We start from the raw sequence: 19,922 nt of genomic DNA, 5'->3' as shown, positions 1-19,922 counted from the left end.
AGTGGAGAAAAAGGAAAGATAGCAAAGAAAAAGAGACAGAGAGAAGGACCCTGTGAATGAAATCCAAATGGCTGCTAAAAATCATTAATCTTGTGGGGATCTGTGTCAGCGAACAGCGGCGACACAAAGAGCTCTCGGAGCAGCAAGGAGAGCAGCTCAGTGACCCGAACCCAATTGGCTGAGAAAGGCCCACCAGGCTTTAATAGACTTTTGCTGATCCGACACTTGTTTGCTGGGAGTCACAATGAGGCGATTGCAGGGGCTGACAGAGGCCTGCAGGCCTGGGGGCTCCCCTCCTGGCCCATGATAAATGACCCGGGGTGGGCAGGGCCAGGGCCAGGACCAGAGGAGAAGGGTGAGGGAGATGAGAGGCGAGGAGGTCATCAAGAAAGGAGAGTGAACGCAGAAGGAAAGATAGAAAAACATGAAGAGGAAAGAGAAAAGTAAGAACATTGTTTGTGAATGTATTGACATAATAAACTGAGCCTATAAAACCGGTGTAACATGTTACATGCATTTTATACAGTTTAGATCTTACTAAACTAAATTAGTAAGTTAAGTAAGAAAACAGCTAACACTTAAAGAAAGCTAACAAAACTCTAACAACAATTAAAATGTTCTTACTTAACAAAATGAGTTAAATTCTTACTAAATTTTAAGATTATTTTACTCTAATTATTTAGTTTAATCACGCTGAATAATGAGGCAGGTTGTAGTTGCTTCATTGGCTTAAACTTTGAAGACAGCAAGGAATATTTTATACTTACAAAATATTGCTTGTGGTGAACCTCAAATGGTTCACCACCACTCCTTAATGGGAGGATTAAGGAGTTCCCAAGAATTGGATAATAACATGCATTTAAAATTTCTCAATTCAGAATCTTAGTTCTTGAAGTCAAATATCAAATAAAGCACACTAATAAGGACATGGTTCTTCAGCTGCAATCATTAGTGCACATGTAGTTTTCCGAATGATTTTTTTTCAGGAAATAATCTGTTTTTTCTTCCGTGTTTAAGAGGCAAAAATAGAATTGGTTGGTGATTAATGCATGAATGGTTTATTCCATAAAGATAGTATGTTATTTGCATACCAGCACAAGGATTTTGACCTTCATACAAAAACTCTGCTCTTATATCCATACCCACTTCAGCAGACTAGCTAGAGGTTATGTTTTAGCCAAAATGAACCATTGATTTAGTCACTACCTCTGATTAATAATAAAAACAGCTGCAATAATATGTTTTGTTTTCATTTTGTGTTACACCAAGCTTATTGTATATTGTCCAAGATCTGCAGGGCTTCTTTTATATATTTTTACACCTTCAATAATCTTTTCTACACATACCAACCAGTTTGGATTCCTAAGTAAGAAACTTCTGGACATCCAAAACTCCAGTGCCGATGAGTAACTAGTGCAGCTGGTCCACCCTAAAGACAACCACTTGGTTGGTAGCTGGGTTTGTTTTTTTAAAGCTGTCATGCACGTGGATTTGAAATTTCTAAACTAAACTAACCTGGTTCCCAAAAGAAAGGTGAACAGCAGCATGAGTTTCCAAAAGTAAGGCATCTTTTTCAATTCTATCGCTGTTGGTCAAAATTTAATGTTGAAATTTTATGCTTACTCTACAATATTTTTAATCTTAATATGTATATTTGTATGTTTATATCATTTCTATCTTCGTGTAATTATACTTGCCATTATTGCCCGTCACTTTGCCTCTGTTGCACCGAAATGTCTCCATTGTGGGACAATAATGGATATTTCTGTTCTATGTTATTTTAAAAACATGTATTATATCCTTGTATTATTCGTTACCCTCTTCAATAAAAGCAAACTTAAAACCCAGAATTATACCACCTAAAAATGGCTTTTGGGAGACCGATAGTGTTTTGAAAACATGAGTTGCTCATGCAGAAGCTATAGTTTCTGCTATAGATTTTACATAAGCAGCTTTATTCCTGCATTCACAGCAGACAGTGAGAACAAAGCAATTCCAGTCATAAACATTAATGTGTCGCATGCTTGACAGCAAAGAAGTATCTTCAGATATTGCACAGAGCCATTTGAAGCCTATTAAATCTCTCTCTTTACTTTTAGCTTAATAACATCCAGGTGCTGTATGGGCTCTGCTGCGGGTGACGCATATTTTCCAGAATATTCATCGAACCCTCTTTAATGTAACCCAGAGATATGGCCTGACAGATTCATGCACAGAAAACGTCCACAAATGGTGACAGGTCACGGAGATTTGGGGGAGAATGTGGAAGAGTTGTTTCTGTTTCCTTAACGGCAACATGAAAGTGTGAGTAAAAATTGATTCTAATTATGTTTTCAGTACATCATAAGTTTCTTTTGAGTTCCAGAAGCCAATCCTTGGCTTAGAGAAACACAGATATAAATTGTGGTTGTGACCGAGAAGATGGCCTTTAATTATGTTATGCCTGCACTCTGATATTTGGTTCTTGTGGTGTCGCCTACATTTTGTGGCCACACTGTGCCAGTTCATAATAAAACCTAATATCACGCACAAGCCTGAGCAAAGAGCCAGTTGGAAGGGAGCCAAACTATCATACATAGCATTGCAATTTACATTAATGAAATGACCACAGCAAAAGGCAGATTTATTGTCCTTTTTCTTCTGGGATTAAGCCAGTACAGTGCACACTGACATTTATTTGTTGTTATATTTACTACATGTCAATCAGGGACATCTAATCTAAGAAAAGGGCCTACAATTATGCCCTGGCCTTCCAATCAACTTTATATATTCCTTGTGTCTGTTAGCCATTTCAGAACTAAAATAAAAGTAAATAAATAAATAAAAACATCCTGTTCAGAGCTTGGAACCAAATCGCTGCATGTCACTGAATAAGACCCACATCAAACTTTGCGCATTAAGCGGAAGCGCCACAAGAGGCGCCCTGTCACAAGAAAAGAAACCCACTTTTTTCCTTGCTAACACATGCAGTTACCTTTTTTTTACAGGTTGGATGGTAAGAGTGGGACTACCCCTACCTATGCAAAGAAGTCCCAGAATCAAACAGAGGCCCGTGCCTAAGAAAAGGTGAGGATTTAAAGAAAACTCAAATGTTCGAAGTGTTAAATTGATGTTCTTTACAGGAGCAAACAAAGTATACATAAAAAAGGCGATTTATCTCAGTTTTATCACGACTTATTCTCCCCGTTATCCATGATGAGGTTGTTAAACCTTCAACAGAGGCTCTGCCTGTTTAAGCACACAGCACGTCTTAATAATATATGTTTTAAGAGACAATCGTTTAGTGCGGAGTCTATTTAAGTAACTCGGTTTGTAAATCTAGAAAGCAGCATACTGATGCTTACCCGTGTATATTTTATTTTCAAGAGAGAAAAATTAGCGTTCATCACGACCTTTTAATGCTTTGCAAATAATAATTATTATTGAATTATTCCTGATTCTGCTGCGATTCTCTTGGATAGCGGAACTGGGATACAATGCATATCTTTAGGAGTAACTTGAAAGTTATTCACCATAAATAATTAATGAGCAGAAACTAATGTAATAATGTAATACACTGTAATGTAATGTAATAAACTTATTTATTTACAATAAACCAAAACGCAACCTACAAACTAAAAGCACAAAGTTGCAGCAGTAACATTTGATTTATAACTTTTCCCAGCTTAAACACACACACACACGCACGCACGCACGCACCCCCACACACCGCTGAAAGTAGTCACTGCGCTTTTGGAAGAGCGCTTCTGCTCTGCGCATCTCTCCACTCCCTCCTGCGTCAAAGCGCATCAAAGCGGCACAACGAGGCTCCATCACCATTCCTCACCCTCCCTTCTTACGGGCCTCTCGGCGGCTACCATCCACTACCGTTTTGTTCTGTAACACTTCCAGGAACCTTCGGGGTGGAACAGTTAAGGTCGATTATTACTCCGAAACTGCCAAAAGCTATAAACAGAGAGAGAAAAATCCATCTCAGTCTGGCCCCCAAAATAATTCCTTTGTTAAGTTTGTCCTTCAACAAACTTTGAGTTCAGATCCATGGCATGCAGGTTCCCAGCTTTGGATTAGTCCTTAAACGGAATTACAAAAAATAAAAAATAAAATAAAATCCTCGTATATGAAGGACAAATGTCGCCGTCCTTTATTCGACCGGTTCAGACGGACAGGACTGCGGGCCTCCTGTGTGACTCCAGCGGGGCCCGTTGCAGGTGTGAGACGTGTGAGCTGTGGGGAGCTGCCTCTCCAGCTTCCGTGCGTCAACTGTTAAATGTAACATTTCAAAGGTTGATTTTATTTCTGTTATTCATTCCTAAAATCCGTAGGATGGGACTCTCATTAGGGGCCGAATAAGCAAGCATCAACACTTTTTTTCGCTGTCCATAAGCACACGGATCACTTAATAGATCATTAACCACCGATATGCTGCTGACATGGACGCTTTTTTTTACATCTCGTCTCTCCATTACAGCTTGTGATTACCGAGGAGGGGTGGGTAGAGAGAGAGAGAGCCGCCGGCAGGCCTGCCTGGGTCTATTAGACGGCGGACTCGGGTTATATTAGAGAGCATTATGACCTAATGGGGCTGCCGCCGGGTCGGCCTCGCAGGGAGAAGGCGGCAAAACTCGCTGCGCTCTGGGCGCTTCTCAGGTTGGTGCTGCAAGCTGGGAAGCTCGCCTGCAGATGGAGGAAGATTTTAGGAGGCTTTTGAATACTGAAAAAAAAATGAAAGGAAGAGACAAAAATGCGTAGATGAGCATGACAATGATGACATGGATAGTCTGTTAGTGAAATATTACAAGAAGTGACTGTCACAAATGATCAGAGGCCAAAAATGTGGCTGAGAATGGATGAAAATAACTCCCAACACAGCTAAAAATAATGGCGGTTGTGAAGTTAATTAATAATAATGTTTTTATCAGTCATAATGACTGATAAAAACATTATTATTAATTATTAATTATTATTATTATTATTATTATTATTATTATTAATTCGGATTTTACTATTACATTTTGTGATTTGATATTTATCTTCTCTACTTTTAGTGTCTATTAGATTCAAATCAGTCCTGAATTAAACGAGGCTAAACAAAAACCTTGCGTGTGACTGTGGAGTCCCGAGCTCATGCAGAGTTTCACTACTTCAAAACGATTAAGAATTTAAGCTGAACAAATGAGTCCTTCATTATCGGCTCTTATCTTTGGCAGCCTCCTCCTGCACACCGTCTGATCAATACCATCTGATCGCGGTCGTGCTCAGCCGTGAATATAGGCCAGAAACGAAATTATAAATCCTATTGATCCTTTAAATTGGCTCATTTACTCACACTTGCTTTTTTTGGCAAGGAAGTCAAACGTTTTCCAATATTTCTGCCTTTGTTTTTTTTGTTGTTGTTGTTGTTGTATTTTTGTTTTGTTTTTTTAGTCGAAGTGATTTTTTTTTTAAATCAAATCGTATTAAAATAAAAAACGTATCATCTAACAAACAAAAAACAACCTGTTAAGCAGCAGAAGCGACGTAAAAAAATCATTCTTGATTGAATTTCAAATGACCGAGATTGATCGTTAGCAGTTTTGAAGGCAGGATGTGACCTTTAAGAGACGGAATTAGCACTGAGATGAAAAATCAGAGTGCAAAACATGAGAGGAAATCTCCATCCTCAGCAGCAGCAGCAGCATCTTCCCGCGCAGCTTCGTTCGTGCTTGTGTTGTCCACGCAGCGGCAGCCTTGAGCCTGTTTCCTTTGCATTTAGTTTGATTCATCTCCGTGTGAAAATCACGGGCCAACCCAGCAGCATTTCGAAGCAATAACATCTTTTTGTGGGGGCGGAGGGAGGTTGAAAACGCGGTTTAACAAATATATTTGGCGATAATGATCATCCGGATTTAAAAAGTTAGTTTTTAGAATAATTTAGAAAAAAAAACTGTCAGTATGGTGTTTTATTATAGTTTATAATGTTTCTTATGGCATTGTTTATAGTCTCTTAATTGTGAAAGTAAAGCTACTTTGTGTGTAGACGGGAAAATAAATCTCCAAAAAGACGTGCGTCTGTTTGAGAGAGAGAGAGAGAGAGAGAGAGAGAGAGAGAGAATGAGAATTCAGGATTTGGCATGCAAACATTTTAATGTGTTACACAGTCTCGATCATCTTTATTGACGGAAACAAAGACTTTTCAAAATGTTGAGATGAATGTAATAACTATGGTGTGCATGAAACTCAAGGAAAAAATGTTCATTGTTTCTGAATGTTCTCAAAGCACAATAATATCGAGACACGTTGGAAGGTAAATATGTCACAAAAGTTTCTTTTGCGGTTACAGTTGGTCAGTAACACAAGAACAACAGTCTCTCAGTTTGGAGGGGCAACACTTAACATTAGTCTTCATTCGGCTTTTTTTCTTCTTTTTTTTTTTTTTGTTCCACTGAAGCCTGCAACTCCCTGGCATGAATTTAAAAACCAGTGAAGAAGAGACTCCATGAAGTGAAGGCATGTCTCTCTTCCTCTGTCCTCCCACCTTCTGCTTTTAGGGAAGTCGGTCAGCTGACTGTCTCTGGCTTTCAAGCCTCAACTGAGCGCCGCCTCCACCTCCTTTTTCTTTCTCTCTCCCTTTCCTGTGCCGTCTCCCTCCACCTACTTTTTCATCCTTTCCTTCTCTCCCCTATTGGAGCGCTGGTCGCCATAGATCCTGCCCTCCAGCACGACGTCACAGTGCGCTAGATTGATAAAGGATCGGCTGGCTCCGAGCGCAGTCTGCTGGATACCAGAGAGTAGAGAAAGAGTGAGTGAGAGAAGCGAGCCTTTAAACCTCTGCGGTGCAGAGCTGAAGAAGCAGCTTCTCGGCGAGAAAGAAAAACGAAGAAAGGGAAAACAGAAGTCCTGTTTACTTCGCTTCCTGGCTCCTTTTTTATTTTCCTGGAGAAAAAAAAGGGACTTATTGCCGAGAAGGTGCGACGTGGACTGGTGCCCGTCTCAGCGCGCAAACCTGGTATTTCTTCTATTATTATTATTTATCTTGATATTTTTATCCGCGAATACCCTTCTGCTGAAAGGACTGAGTTTTTTTTTTTCTTTTGCACTGAGGCAGCACTGTTTTCTACCTCTTGCCCGGTTTCTGTCAGATTACTCCAGCAGAAGTAGGCTATATGACGCAAACAGCGTGCTGAGCTTTAGTCTCAAAGTTTTTCTCCACAACTTTTTTTTCTCCTTTTTCTTTTTTCCCCCACCACCACCAATCACACGGTGTTTCATGCTACAGCAAGTCAGCGCAGATTTGTGGAGGAGCCAAAAGAACTATTGCATGAAACAAGAAAGAAGAGAAGAGACTTTGATTAATAAGTCCGTGTTTGCGACACTCGCCAACACCTTTGCGTATCTGCAGAAGAGTCGCGACAGCAACATGAGCGCAGAGCTGAGCATGGGCCCGGAGCTGCCCAGCAGCCCTCTGGCTCTGGAATATGTCAATGATTTTGACCTGATGAAGTTTGACGTGAAGAAGGAAGGCCTGGTCGGACTGGATCGCAACGGGGTGCGCCAGTGTAACCGCCTCCAACCCCAGGGCTCCGTCTCATCCACCCCAATCAGCACGCCCTGCAGCTCGGTGCCCTCCTCGCCCAGCTTCAGCCCCACGGAGCAGAAGCACCACTTGGAGGAGCTGTACTGGATGCCGAACAGCGGGTACCACCAGCAGATAGACCCGCAGACGCTGAGCCTGACCCCGGAGGACGCTGTGGAGGCCCTGATTGGAGCCACGGCTCACGGTCACCCGCAGGCTCCGCACGTCCAGCAGCAGATGCAGCAGCAGCAGCAGCAGGGCGCTTTCGAGGGCTACAGGGGCCCGCACCACCACCATAGCCATCACGGCCACGGCCAACAGCAGCATCATCACCCGTACGCGGGGAGCCTCCCGCACCACGCCGAGGAACTCTCCGGACACCCGGGGGGACACAACCATCCACACAGCCAGCACCACCACCATCACAGCCAGGACCCCGACAGCCCGTCTCCAGTCTCCCCCGAGTCCCACCAGCCGCTCCACCACCACCGCCACCATCACCACCACCACCCGCACGGCCACCTAAGCCAGACGGGCGCGCACCACGGCGCCGGCGGTGGCGGGCTCAACGTGGAGGACCGCTTCTCGGACGAGCAGCTGGTGTCCATGTCGGTGCGGGAGCTCAACAGACACCTGCGGGGCTTCACCAAGGACGAGGTGATCCGTCTCAAGCAGAAGAGGAGGACCCTGAAGAACCGCGGCTACGCGCAGTCCTGCAGGTTCAAGCGCGTGCAGCAGAAGCACGTGCTGGAGAACGAGAAGACGCAACTGATGAACCAGGTGGAGCAGCTGAAGGCGGAGATCAGCCGGCTGGCGCGGGAGAGGGACGCCTACAAACTCAAGTGCGAGAAACTGACGGGGTCGGGAGCCGGGAGCGGGTTCCGCGAGGCCGGCTCGACCAGCGACAACCCGTCATCGCCAGAGTTTTTCATGTGAGTCGTCCCCCGTCAGCCTTTCCACAACAAACTCTCGCCCTGCTCCCTCCCTTCCTCTACCACACCTTGACCGACTCTCCTCATGAACAGACAGTAATAATCCACACATCCCCACACCTACTGTTTGATTGTTACTAATAACAGTGAAATTATATTCATATTAGAAGAATAATCCATCAGATAGCTACTATTCTCATATATAACCATCTACCGATGCCTCCACGTGTCAACAGAGATGCAACAAGCGAAGTAGAGTCCGATCAGGCGCTGCACCTTTTGTAGATTAGTTGCTTGTAGTGAAGAGACTCTTCGTGGAGGGGAAAAGGAGGACCCTCAGATGAACATTGTTCTTCTCCGCCAAGGTTGCAGCTTTTTAAACTAACCTGTAAGTAAGAGTGAGACGTGGGATCAAGGCAGATGTCTTTTGTTGACAAGTTTTTTTTGTTGTTGTTGTTGTTCTGCAAATTCATGACACTGTTTATGAACACAAAAACAAGCAGGCCTGGCCTCACAAGCATCACAGTCTGCAAGTCGGGCCCCGAAATTTCTCTCCAAAAAAAAAAAAAAGAAAAAGAAAAAATAATCAAACAAGCGTGACTCCACTTTATGCAAATTCAGCTCCTGTCTACCAGGGAGGGCGTGGGATGGGGGGTCTGGGTGAAAAGGGGGTGACATTTTATGCAACATTTCATTGATTTATTGCCTGCTTGGTTATATTCGAATATATGTAAAAAGAAAAGAAAAAAAAATCTGCATTAAATATTAATCCTGCATGCTGGACATGTACGGTAATAATTTCTATTTTGTACTTTCATCTTCTCCTGTATATTAAGAGCATGTCGTTGATCTGCGCTTCTCCATTGTTTTCTTGCATTTCTTTTCTTTTTTTAAAGATAACACAGGACTGCCGGTGCAGTACCATTTTTGGTGAGGGGCTTTCATGATGATTTTTTTTTTTTTTTTTTTGAAGGGGGGGTCAAGGGGGGCTTGTAAATATTACGCAACTGCACAACAAGATTGAGGAGGCTGGATGAACTTCTTTTCTTTTGTGTTACCTTCATTTATTGTTTGTTACGATTTATTTTCTGTCATTTGTAGCGAGTTGTGTCGAAAATAAAGGAAGAATGCATTTTTTTTATCCAGTTGCATTTAAATACACCAAACTGTGTTTCAAGTGCACTTTTAGATGATGGTTTAAAAAGTTTTCATTTTGAACTTTGCCCAAACCTCCCTACAGGAAGACATACTATCATGTTATGCTGTTACATTATTATTATTATTATTATTATTTTTAAAAAGAGGCCCAGTTGTAACAGTTTTAGTTTGATATTTGGGCGCATGTAGGCATGCTGACTTCTGAGTCACGGTGAAACAAACAGAAATGATTAAATATTGTTTTTTTGTTTTTGTTCATTTAAATTCTGTTTGAATATGTTTTCTTCTGCATGAACGTATCCCCTCATTCCGACGCCAAGCCACCTGTTGCTCTCTATCACTGGGCCTAAGATTAATGATTTGTATTTTAACTACTTAGAAATCATGCTTGCTAAAAGTTTTAAAGTAGAGCTAATATTTAGATAACACATGTTTTGATACAAAGTTTAATGCTCTATGTTTTCCTGATTTTTTTTCTGCCGGTCAGTAAAAAAAGGGGACTCAGGTTGTGCAAATTTTCAAAATGAAAACAGTGTTTATGTTATGTAATATGTTTTTTTTTGTTTGTGTGTGTTTATGTCTGTTTCTATTATTATTTGATGATTCTGGTTCTGCTGGCCAGATGCGTAGTTATTAAAAAAAAAAGTCTTTATTTTTAATGATTTAAATTAAAGTGTGTGAGATCTTATCGATTTGAGCACGGTGCTTGCATTGAAAACATGTTGAAAAGTCATTGCATTTAAAAAAAAAAACAATCTTTTTGGTTTGTTGATTCAACTGTGTTGAAATCGAACTGAAACTGCAGCAGCAGCGGGATGTTGTTTTGTTCTGTTTTTCACCGATTCCATGTATACCTACTTCTAGCGATGACGTGGGGGAGGGGATCAATTTTCAATCCTGTTTATATATGAATAATAAGTAACACTTAAAAATTTGAACTGTTGCATTCAGGCTGGTTTCTGTTTTGTCCTTTTGTTGTTGTTTTTGGAAAAATAAAAGTTTCATATTTTGCTTATTAAAGTCATTGAAATGGCAATTACGATCTCAAACTTTTTTTTTTCTTGTCTGCCAACAAATGAATTCACGGAGAATGTCTCTCGACTGCAACAAATCCGACCAGTAATAAATTAGAATACTTTTCCAATCATGTTCAAGATAAACCACATTTTTAAGAAAGGAGCCTGCCGGCTGAGCTCATTTGTAGCATCCTCAAACTGTTTTTATTCGCCATGTTTATCTTTGCTTTATATTGCATCTCCTGATGTGACAGTGATGTGCAAACTTTGGCTCGAAGCCCGCTGGTCTGCAGGAATTGGATCACCGGGGTCTGTCAGTTCATGCTATGGGCCGCTGCTGCAGGGAGATTCCTATACCTGCTGCTCTGCCTGCATGCTGCTGACTCCTACAGAAAGCCCGTCGTCGCAGGCGCGCTCGGTAAAAGGAGATCTTTGACCTTGCAACACACCGGAAAAAGGGAAGCAAACCTCAGATTTACATTAAAGCAGGAAAATAATTTTCACCTTCACCGTGCATGCATTTGAATACACTTATAAACAGAGTTCAGCTGCTTCTTGCACAATTTTGACTTTTTTTTTTTTTTTTTGGTCTAAAGAGTCCGACCATGCCGCTCTCATGTGCGCACTCGGTGTGATATTTTATTTTTATTTTTTCCATTTAGTGAGACTATTACTGACAAGTGTCTTTACATTACCAATCCAATCCCCGCTCCCAGATACGCTCATAAAAATATTCTTCGTAATTTGACTTAAAACAACACAGGTGCTACACTAGAAATGAAAGCCGTCCAATAAAAACACAACGCGTATGTCGCTCCTCAATCCGCATAACCCCGATTGTGTTACAGTGGAAGCAGGAGAAGCAGGGAGTAAGTGTCGATCTGGTCCGGCTCTAGAGTTTCTGGTGTCAGAACATTATCTGCTCCGTGTCTGCACATTCTCAAGGACAAAATCTGCCAGGCGGAGAGTAAGCCAATGAGACCGAAGCATGGTGAGCCTAGTTTACTTTCTCTCTCCCTTCCCTCTGGACAGCCACCGCAGCCTGGGGGCAGGAGTGCAGCTGGGGTGAAGCAGAGAGAGGCCCCGGGCAGCGATAATAACCCGAAATAACAAAAACAAGTGTTTTAAGGTGAGCCAGTTCAGTTTTTTTTTTTTCTCGAAGAGAGGCTGGAGCGTGAAAGGGAGATGTATGGAGGAGGACATAGATATGTGCGGTTGTGCAGCGTAATATGGTGTGTTATGGCTTAAGATGTCAACAAAAGTAAAATGTCAACTGGGTGCAGAAAAGAGGAATTTAACATGAGAAGAAGCCCTTTCCCTAGGTGCAAACACTGATTCTTTCCCCTGCGTCCCAAAAGCCATTCGGGATAAAAATAGTTTTATGTTTCTGAATGCAGTTTGATTGATACTAAAACACAAGATGCAGGTGCACCTTAAGAAATTAAAACACAATTGAAACGGTAACTTATTTCAGTCATTCTTTGTGGAACTCAAGATTACGACTCAAATAGCAATATCTTTAAAGTGTTTATTTTTACGTGATTATGGAATCCCAGACTTCAGTTCATTTGCATAATACATACAGAAATATTATAGCTTACACAATCATGAGGAAGATTACGGGCTTGACAGTCCAGTAGATAGTTGACGCCCTCCACTATGAGGGTATTAGTCAAAGAGGGCAGTATTTAAATATATCATTGGAAAGTTGAGCAGAAGGAAAAATTATGCCACCAAGCACACATGTATGCAGTAGATGGGCTAAAGTTGTTGAATACCTAGTTCAATTCAGATAAGGACGGGCTCTTATAGCACAGTTGTCCAGTGGATAGTCCTGTTTTCAGAATCATGCAATTTATTTGAAAATTAATCTACCTTTTTTGCTGTTCTTTTGCAATATTACAAAATTTTAGTGAAACAGAATTTTGAGTCTCTACAAATGTAAACCATGATCAATGAGTTTAACAAATAGAAACACTTGAAATGTCTCACTTTGTGTTTAATAAACTGTGAAAGTTTCACCTTTTCAGTTAAGTTACTTAAATGTTGCATTTCATTTGAGGAAGTGTGAGGCACAGAATCCAGGCTGCTTGAGGTTCAATGTGACATTTCCACAGTCATCGATGATTTGGGGAGCCATGCCATCTGTTGCTGTTGGTCCACTGAGCTTTATCAAGTCCAAAGTCAGTATAAGAAAACCTTCAGTTGCAAAGCATCTGCCCACACTGCCAAAAGCACCAATGCTTGCTTTATTGGCCTTGGTATCACTGCTTGGTTGGCCAGAAAACCTTCATTACCTAAGCTCCACGGAGTCTGGACTATTGTTAAGAAGCATATGAATGCAGATGAGCTGAAGGCCATTATTAAAGCAACATGGGCTTCCACAAGACCTGAGCAGTGCCACCGACTGATCACCTTCACACAAAAGCAGCCAGGACCAAGTCCTAAGAGCTTACTCAGTACGAATGTACTTTTTGGTTTACAAATGTGTTTATATAAAAAGTACTTTTTTATCTTATGTCATTTTCTAAATCTCTTAAAAACTGGATTGTGGGAATGTAGCCTTAAGACAGATTCCTCAATATAACAACAACAAAAACTTGATTTGACAAAAACTTAAGCATTTGATAAGAAATCATATCATTTCACGTTTTCCACATTTTATGATGCTACATGCTTATTCCAAAGTAGATTAATTTAATGTCTTGCCTTAAAATTGTGCACAATGACACCATTACCTCATTATTACAACATGGAAAAAAAGGCTAGACTTTTTCCAAATCTATTAATAATAGAAAACCAAGAAGTCTCATTTACGTAAGTATTCACACACCTTGCATAATGCTTTGTTTATCTATTGTTGGCAGCAATTGCAGCCTAAGGTCTTTTTTGAAATATGATGCCACAAGCTTAGAACACCTATTTTTATGCAGTTTTACCAATTTTTCTTTGCAGTACTTCTCAACCTTCATCAGGTTGCATAGGAGAGTGGATACAAGAACCATTTTCAGATCTCAGCAGAGATCTTCAATTTTATTCAAGTCTAGACTCTGGTTTGTCCACTCTAGAACATTCCCGGAGTGGTTCAAAAGCCAATCATTTGAGATCCTGTCCATGCGCTTTGAGTTGGTGTCCTGCAGAAAAATGAGCCATCGTTCCAGTCTGAGGTCTAGATTGCTCTACAGCAGATATTCATCAAGGGTGTCTCCGTACAATTGCTGCATTCATCTTTTCCTATGTCCTCACTAGTCTGCGATTTCCTGCTGCTGCGAAACATCCCCATAGCATGATGCTGCCATCACCATGCTGCACTGTAAGGCCTGGTAGATGGGCTTTGTCTCATCAAACCAGAGGATCTTATTTCTCATGGTCTGCGAGTCCTTCAGGTGCCTTTTGGTAAACTCCAGACTGGCTGCCATGTGCCTTTTACTAAGGAGTGTCTTTCATTAACATACACCACTGATTGGTAGATCATCCATGATTCACCAATCAGGTGCAGAGACTGTTGTCCTGCTGGAAGATTCTTGCCTCTCCACAGAGGAAACCTGAGGCGTGATTGTCAGGTTCTTGGTCACTTCCCTGACTAAGGCCGCTACCCCCTGTTCACTCAGTTTAGACAGCCATCCAGCTCTAGGAAAAGTCCTGCTAGTTCCAAACTTATTGCATTCACCAAAGATGGAGGTCATTAAACTCATTTTAACTTTCAAAGCACCAGAAATGTTTCTGTATCCTTTTCAATTTGTGCCTGAAGACAATCCTGTCTCAGAGGTCTACAAGCAATTTTTTTAAAAATTTTGTTCTTGGTGTTTTACCTTTGGCCTGCACTGTCAACCTTTGGACCTAATATAGACAACTGTGTGCCTTTCCAAATCATGTTCAATCAACTGAATTTGCTACAGGTGAACTCTGCTTAAGTTGTAGAAACATCTCAAGGATAATCAGTGGAAGCAGCTCAATTTTGAGCTTTATGTCAAACTTCAGTAAATGTGATTTGACAAAAATCTCAAAAACATTTTCTAAATTGTAATAATGGAATATTTCTATGTAGAATTTTGGGGAAAGCAATTAATCCCACACAATTTGGAATAAGGTTGTGTGTGTAAGGAATCTAATTACAGACTATGTTTCACTTTTTGAAGTAAATTACATAAATAAATTTTTTTGATGATATTCTCACTTATTAAAATGTACAGATACACAATTCAGACATTCTTCATATTTAATATGATGAGTTATATTTTGATGCTAGTGTAATATCTGTATGTGCAGGTGGGTGAGCTGGGGTCACATTCACACTGTGTTGTTTAATTCCCCTTTGTGGTTGCATCTGAAAATGTTCATTTCCACAACTCAACCTAGTCTGGAATAATCACAGTAGCGTTTTGATAGATGTGGGATCCTGAACGAAATTCTGCGTAGGATCTCATACAACCTTGCATCGGCTTTGGGCAAAACTAGGTGGAAACAACTTTTTGGTGGCTTCTGGCCTGTAGATTTTGTCCAGAAGGGAAGGTTTACTCTTTACCGAGAGCTGACATTTGCAAAGAGTTAAGAAGTGAGAGAGCAGAAAGGCAGACGGTGCACCTATAAGAAAGCCTCAGCACAACGGAAGAGCCAAGGACACAGTGACCAGGCGTACTGTAATGATTTTAGTCTCCAATCACACGTTCACATCCCCCCACATCACCCATGGAGATCCTATCTGCATTCAGCTCTGCCAGCCTCCACTGTCAGCTGCTTCAGCAGATGCAAAGACTCCTCAGGCAGCGGCTTCAAACCTGGCCTGTTTCTGTTCACTGCCTGGACCTCACAACATTTCTAAGATCTATAGTCGGTCCCTGCAGCCAGACACTCTTGAAGCTTCTGCCTCAGCCCTGCTGCAGGTGTTTCAAAGTCTCTGAAGTGAGTACACTTCTGGCTCCTCTCTAACATCAGATCTGACAAACCACAAACTAATTTGCATTGATGCATAAATTGAAAGAACATCAGTTGTTTCTTTCACTCTCAGGTCTAACAGTTCTGTTTTATCTGTTGTTGATTTACACACAGTTTTAGAAAATGTTCCTTTTAATATTATTGCACATTAAGAGAATACAAACTGTCCATTTACTTTGATTGGAAGCGATTCCCCTCTTCCATTAAAGTATAATGATTTCCTGAGAAATTAAAACAGAATTTCCTCAAGAGAGACACTCATGCAGAGAAGAAAATGCAAGCCATTTAGAGAAAGTGTATTTCAAAGTATAAAAAGACAGATAAAGTTGAGTTCTCATCTGTTTATTTTTATTACTTTATTAAGGTTAGCTTGGTCACTTTATTTCTCATGCCTTAAAAAAATATTCATCCTCTCGGACCTTTTTCACTTTTTTGTCACATTGTTGTTGTGAATTGAAATGATATATGATTTTCAAATAATTTTATAACAAAAACATCTGCAAAAGCATGGCATGCATTTGCATTTCAGTCCCATTTATTCTGTTACCCCCGAATAAAATTCAGTTTAGGAACTTGTATTAGTCACCTAACAGAGTCCAGCTATGTTCATTTGTTGTCAATGTGAATGTAGTTGTTCTTTGAAGACCTCATAGCTTAGAGAACATCAGCGAACAAACAGCGTCATGAAGACTAAAGAATAAATCAGACTGACCAGGGATACAGTTGTGGGTAGTTTTAAAGCTGAGTTAAGTGATAAAACAATACCCCAACCTTTGCACATTTAACTGAGCAACATTAAATGCATCATCTGAAAATGGAAAGTATATGATGCAACGTCAAACCTACATAGACATAGCGATCTAGCTGAACTGACAGACTAGGCAAGGAGAACATTAATAGCCACAATGAACAGTGTCTGTGGAGGAACTGCAGCTCCACAGCTCAGGTTTGAGAACCTGTCAAGAGGACAATTAGTTGAGCACTCCAACCGTTATGGAAGAGTAGTAGCAAGAAAGGCACTGTTGAAAGAAAAACAAAAGAAGTCCATTTAGCAGGTTGATTTAAGCCTCGAAGAAGAAGATGGTCTGCTTAGATTATCTCAAAATGAAACTTTTTAGTTTAACTAACACTGGACATCAACAGTTCACTGCTAAAGATGACAGAGCATCATGCTGTGGGAATTCTCCAGCAGCAGCAGGGAAGCTCAACATAATTTATGGGTAGAAGAAAGGAGCTAAATACAAGACAATTCTAGAAGAAGAATGCTCTTTTTTGTGAAACATTCATTATCTTTCGTTTCACAATTATCTACTACTTTGTCGATCTTTCTCATGAAAATCCAAACAAGCTGCATTGAAGTTTGTGGTTATAATGTCAGAAATTGGAAACATTTTTGTGAATGCTTTTGTAATGCTGTGTATTTTTTGTATTTTCTTGTTTTCACTGACAGGGAAATCTCTGTCAAAACAATGCAATCCACTGAATGTGATTTGGTGGCAATAGATCTTCACTTTCTTCCTCTCTTCACTCATATTGCTCCCAATCTTTCTATTTATCTCCTTCAATCCCTCAATGAGCACAGACAAGTCTTGAGAATTCAGATCATTGCAGCATCTGGTCTTCATCTACAGTCTGTCAAAGCACACATGCATAAGTAGAAAAACACATTCCTTAATAAACAAAAATATTATGAAATTCCACATGGTAGTGCAGATATAAAAATGTACTTATATACACAATAGTCAAAATACACATTTAGTCCCAGTATGAAAGACTGAGTAAAATCTGACTGAAAAAGTTTGAAAAATACATGCTAATCATTCTGCAATTATATATTTTAAACACATCTCAGTTCCATGATCAACAAACAAGCTTAATTCCTGCTAAATATGGCCACTTATTTCCACTGCCCACATCTTTTCATAATGTAACCTCGTGGTCACGGTCAGTCAATGGCCTTGTCTAGCACTGACCATGGTCGCAGCGAGTTGATGAAAGTGACCCGTGTGTACGCCTCTGCTTCCAGGATGTGAAACCCAATTCCGGGTGGGATTGATCCTTGTCTGGCCACAAAGGGGATAAGACCAGAAGGAGAAGATAAGAGAAGACGCTGAGTGGTCAGCGATACAGTTGAACCATCAACTTCTACCGAAGACAGCAGAAAGGTATAGTGAATGTGAGATATTTAAAGAAAACCTGTGCATCACTGGCCACAGATGTTATTAGTCATTTAATCGGAAAAAGTGCAAATCACTGCATTCCTACTGTAATAATGTAAAAACAATAAAGGGGTGTTCAGGACTTTTGCAGTGACACTTTGTTAAAAGAATGTAAGCATTTAACAGAGTGACTTAAAATCATATTCAGATGCTTGTTTACATAAAATTTTGTAATGTTACAAGAAACTTTCATCTTTTTTACTGGGATTTTATTGGCAAAAAGCATGGCTGTAAAGGAGACAGTTTTGAAAAGGTTTGGCACCTTGTCTTTGCAAAACAGCTCTATTCCTGCCATAGGTTCTGTGACTGTCAAGTCTTGCCCCAGATTGGGCTTAGCTCTGAACTTTGACTGCGTCATCCTAACACATGAATATGAGTAAAGCTTTGATCTAAACTATCGCATTCCAACTATGACTGTATGCTTAGAGTCGTACTTCAGGAACATGAATTTCTTCCACAGTCTCAAGACTTTTCCGTCGTCTAACAAGTTTTCTTTCAGCACTGATCTGTATTTTCCTCCATTCATCTCATCAACAGTGACTGGATTCCCTGGTCCCGCTGAAGAAAAACATCGCCACATTATTAATTCTCAAAGAAATCCAGCGTTTTGCATGAATGACAGAATGTAAAATCTTGGTTTCACCTGACAAGAGAATATTTTCTTTCTATTTTAGCTTGCTTTCATTTAACAGTTCTCCATGCTCTTCAAGCCTTCAGATACTGTTTTATAACCCAATTAGCTTCAAACATATTTACAACTACAGTAAACTGATAACCTGTGTGGTGTGCTTCTTTGTCTTTGTCTTCATTATACTGTTTGTAATTATGTCACTACTGAAAGGAAATGGTTGCACTGGATTTTATTTAGGGGTATCAAATAAACTGAACACAAATGCTGTTCAAACTCTTCCGATTTTCATGTGTAAACAACTATTGAAAACTAACCTTTCAATTTTTGTCTGCCTATTAATTGTTTGCTACTTTGCTTTGGTCTATTAAAGTTTGTTTGTCTCTTTCTGGGCACCATATGTTACCTCTAGGATCTCACTTTTGGTATCCTAATTTAGTATTAATCCAAATTAGTTTGGTCAGCTCACTACCAAGATCTCTGCTATCTCAAATGCCTCTGATCTCAGGAAATGGCTAAATGTTTCATAAAAATGCATTTTTAAGAACTCCCAATCTATTGTCACACTTGAATTGGTTATTTTCACAGAAATTAAATAATATCATTGCCAACATGACAAGTGGCGTTCAGAAAATACTACAAAAGTTTTGAGATGCGAAGATGTGCACTTTGATCTTGTCCTTCCTCTGATATGCTGCTTGGAACCTGGTTTTAAATAAAGGTTTAATTGGCACTAGTGATAGTGAATTGACAAGAAAGTGGGTAATGAAAGAAGGGGGAAGACATGCGGCAAAGGTCACCAGGCCGGGAATCGAACCTGCGACAGCCGCGTCAAGGACTAAGGCCTCCAAGCTGTCTTTCGTTAGGACTGTCTGTTTGCATGTGTACCCCATCATCCCAACCCTGTGCTTTGCACTCTAGTCTGTTGTCGCCCTAGGACGTGAGGTAAATAATTGAATGGATCCATTAATAAATAAAGTGCAAGGGGGGGGGGGGGGGGGGGGGGGGGGGGGGTAAGAGGAAGAGTGGGGGAGACTGTGAAAAGCTGAGAGGGACAGGTCACTCATCTTTACAATCACCAAGCAGGGAGTGGCATGATTGCAAACACACTCTAAACTCCCCCCTCTCTGTGTTTTCTTTTCTCCCAAGGAGGTGTCTGGGCATTATAAGCATTAGCTGTGCTGAACTGTAACTCTGGGGTTGGAGCAGGAAGTGGCACTTCAACATATTTCCCCTCTGATCCGCTGGGACTGAGCCACTTCCTGTAAAACAGGTGGAGGGAGGCAACGTGGAACTACTGCCACAGATTAGTCTACTTTCACCTCAGTCAACCTGTTTTCCACTAGGACCTGGTAAATTCCAGCAGGCAAATTTTATTTCTATATGCCATAGCTGGCAAATTTAATATAAACCCTGCCAAGGGAGCTCTAACTGCGAAGGCGCTTATGACATTGCGGTTTTGGAGAGTATAGAATGTAAAGC

At 40.7% G+C, this 19,922-nt stretch overlaps 1 protein-coding gene and 1 long non-coding RNA gene across 2 annotated transcripts; both read left to right on the top strand.

Moving 5' to 3' along the window:
* Positions 1-6,734: 6,734 nt before the first annotated feature.
* mafba (MAF bZIP transcription factor Ba) lies at positions 6,735-10,678 on the top strand. The gene has a single exon (XM_032575982.1). The coding sequence runs from the start codon at positions 7,247-7,249 to the stop codon at positions 8,486-8,488; it is 1,242 nt and encodes a 413-aa protein (XP_032431873.1). The 5' UTR covers positions 6,735-7,246; the 3' UTR covers positions 8,489-10,678.
* Positions 10,679-11,339: 661 nt separating this feature from the next.
* LOC116719592 (uncharacterized) lies at positions 11,340-18,708 on the top strand. Its single transcript, XR_004339227.1, has 3 exons — positions 11,340-11,787; positions 17,620-17,758; positions 18,350-18,708. It is a non-coding gene; the product is annotated as an uncharacterized LOC116719592 (long non-coding RNA).
* Positions 18,709-19,922: the final 1,214 nt, after the last annotated feature.

The sequence above is a fragment of the Xiphophorus hellerii genome, chromosome 1 (genome assembly GCF_003331165.1).
Source record: "Xiphophorus hellerii strain 12219 chromosome 1, Xiphophorus_hellerii-4.1, whole genome shotgun sequence".
NCBI classification, from domain to species: domain Eukaryota; kingdom Metazoa; phylum Chordata; class Actinopteri; order Cyprinodontiformes; family Poeciliidae; genus Xiphophorus; species Xiphophorus hellerii.
Note: the sequence above shows the minus strand (reverse complement) of the source record. Positions and strands in the feature narration are given on the sequence as shown.

What these genes read in the sequence shown, in the direction of transcription:
- mafba (XM_032575982.1), top strand. Translation starts at nt 7,247, where the DNA reads ATGCTACAGCAAGTCAGCGCAGATTTGTGGAGGAGCCAAAAGAACTAT.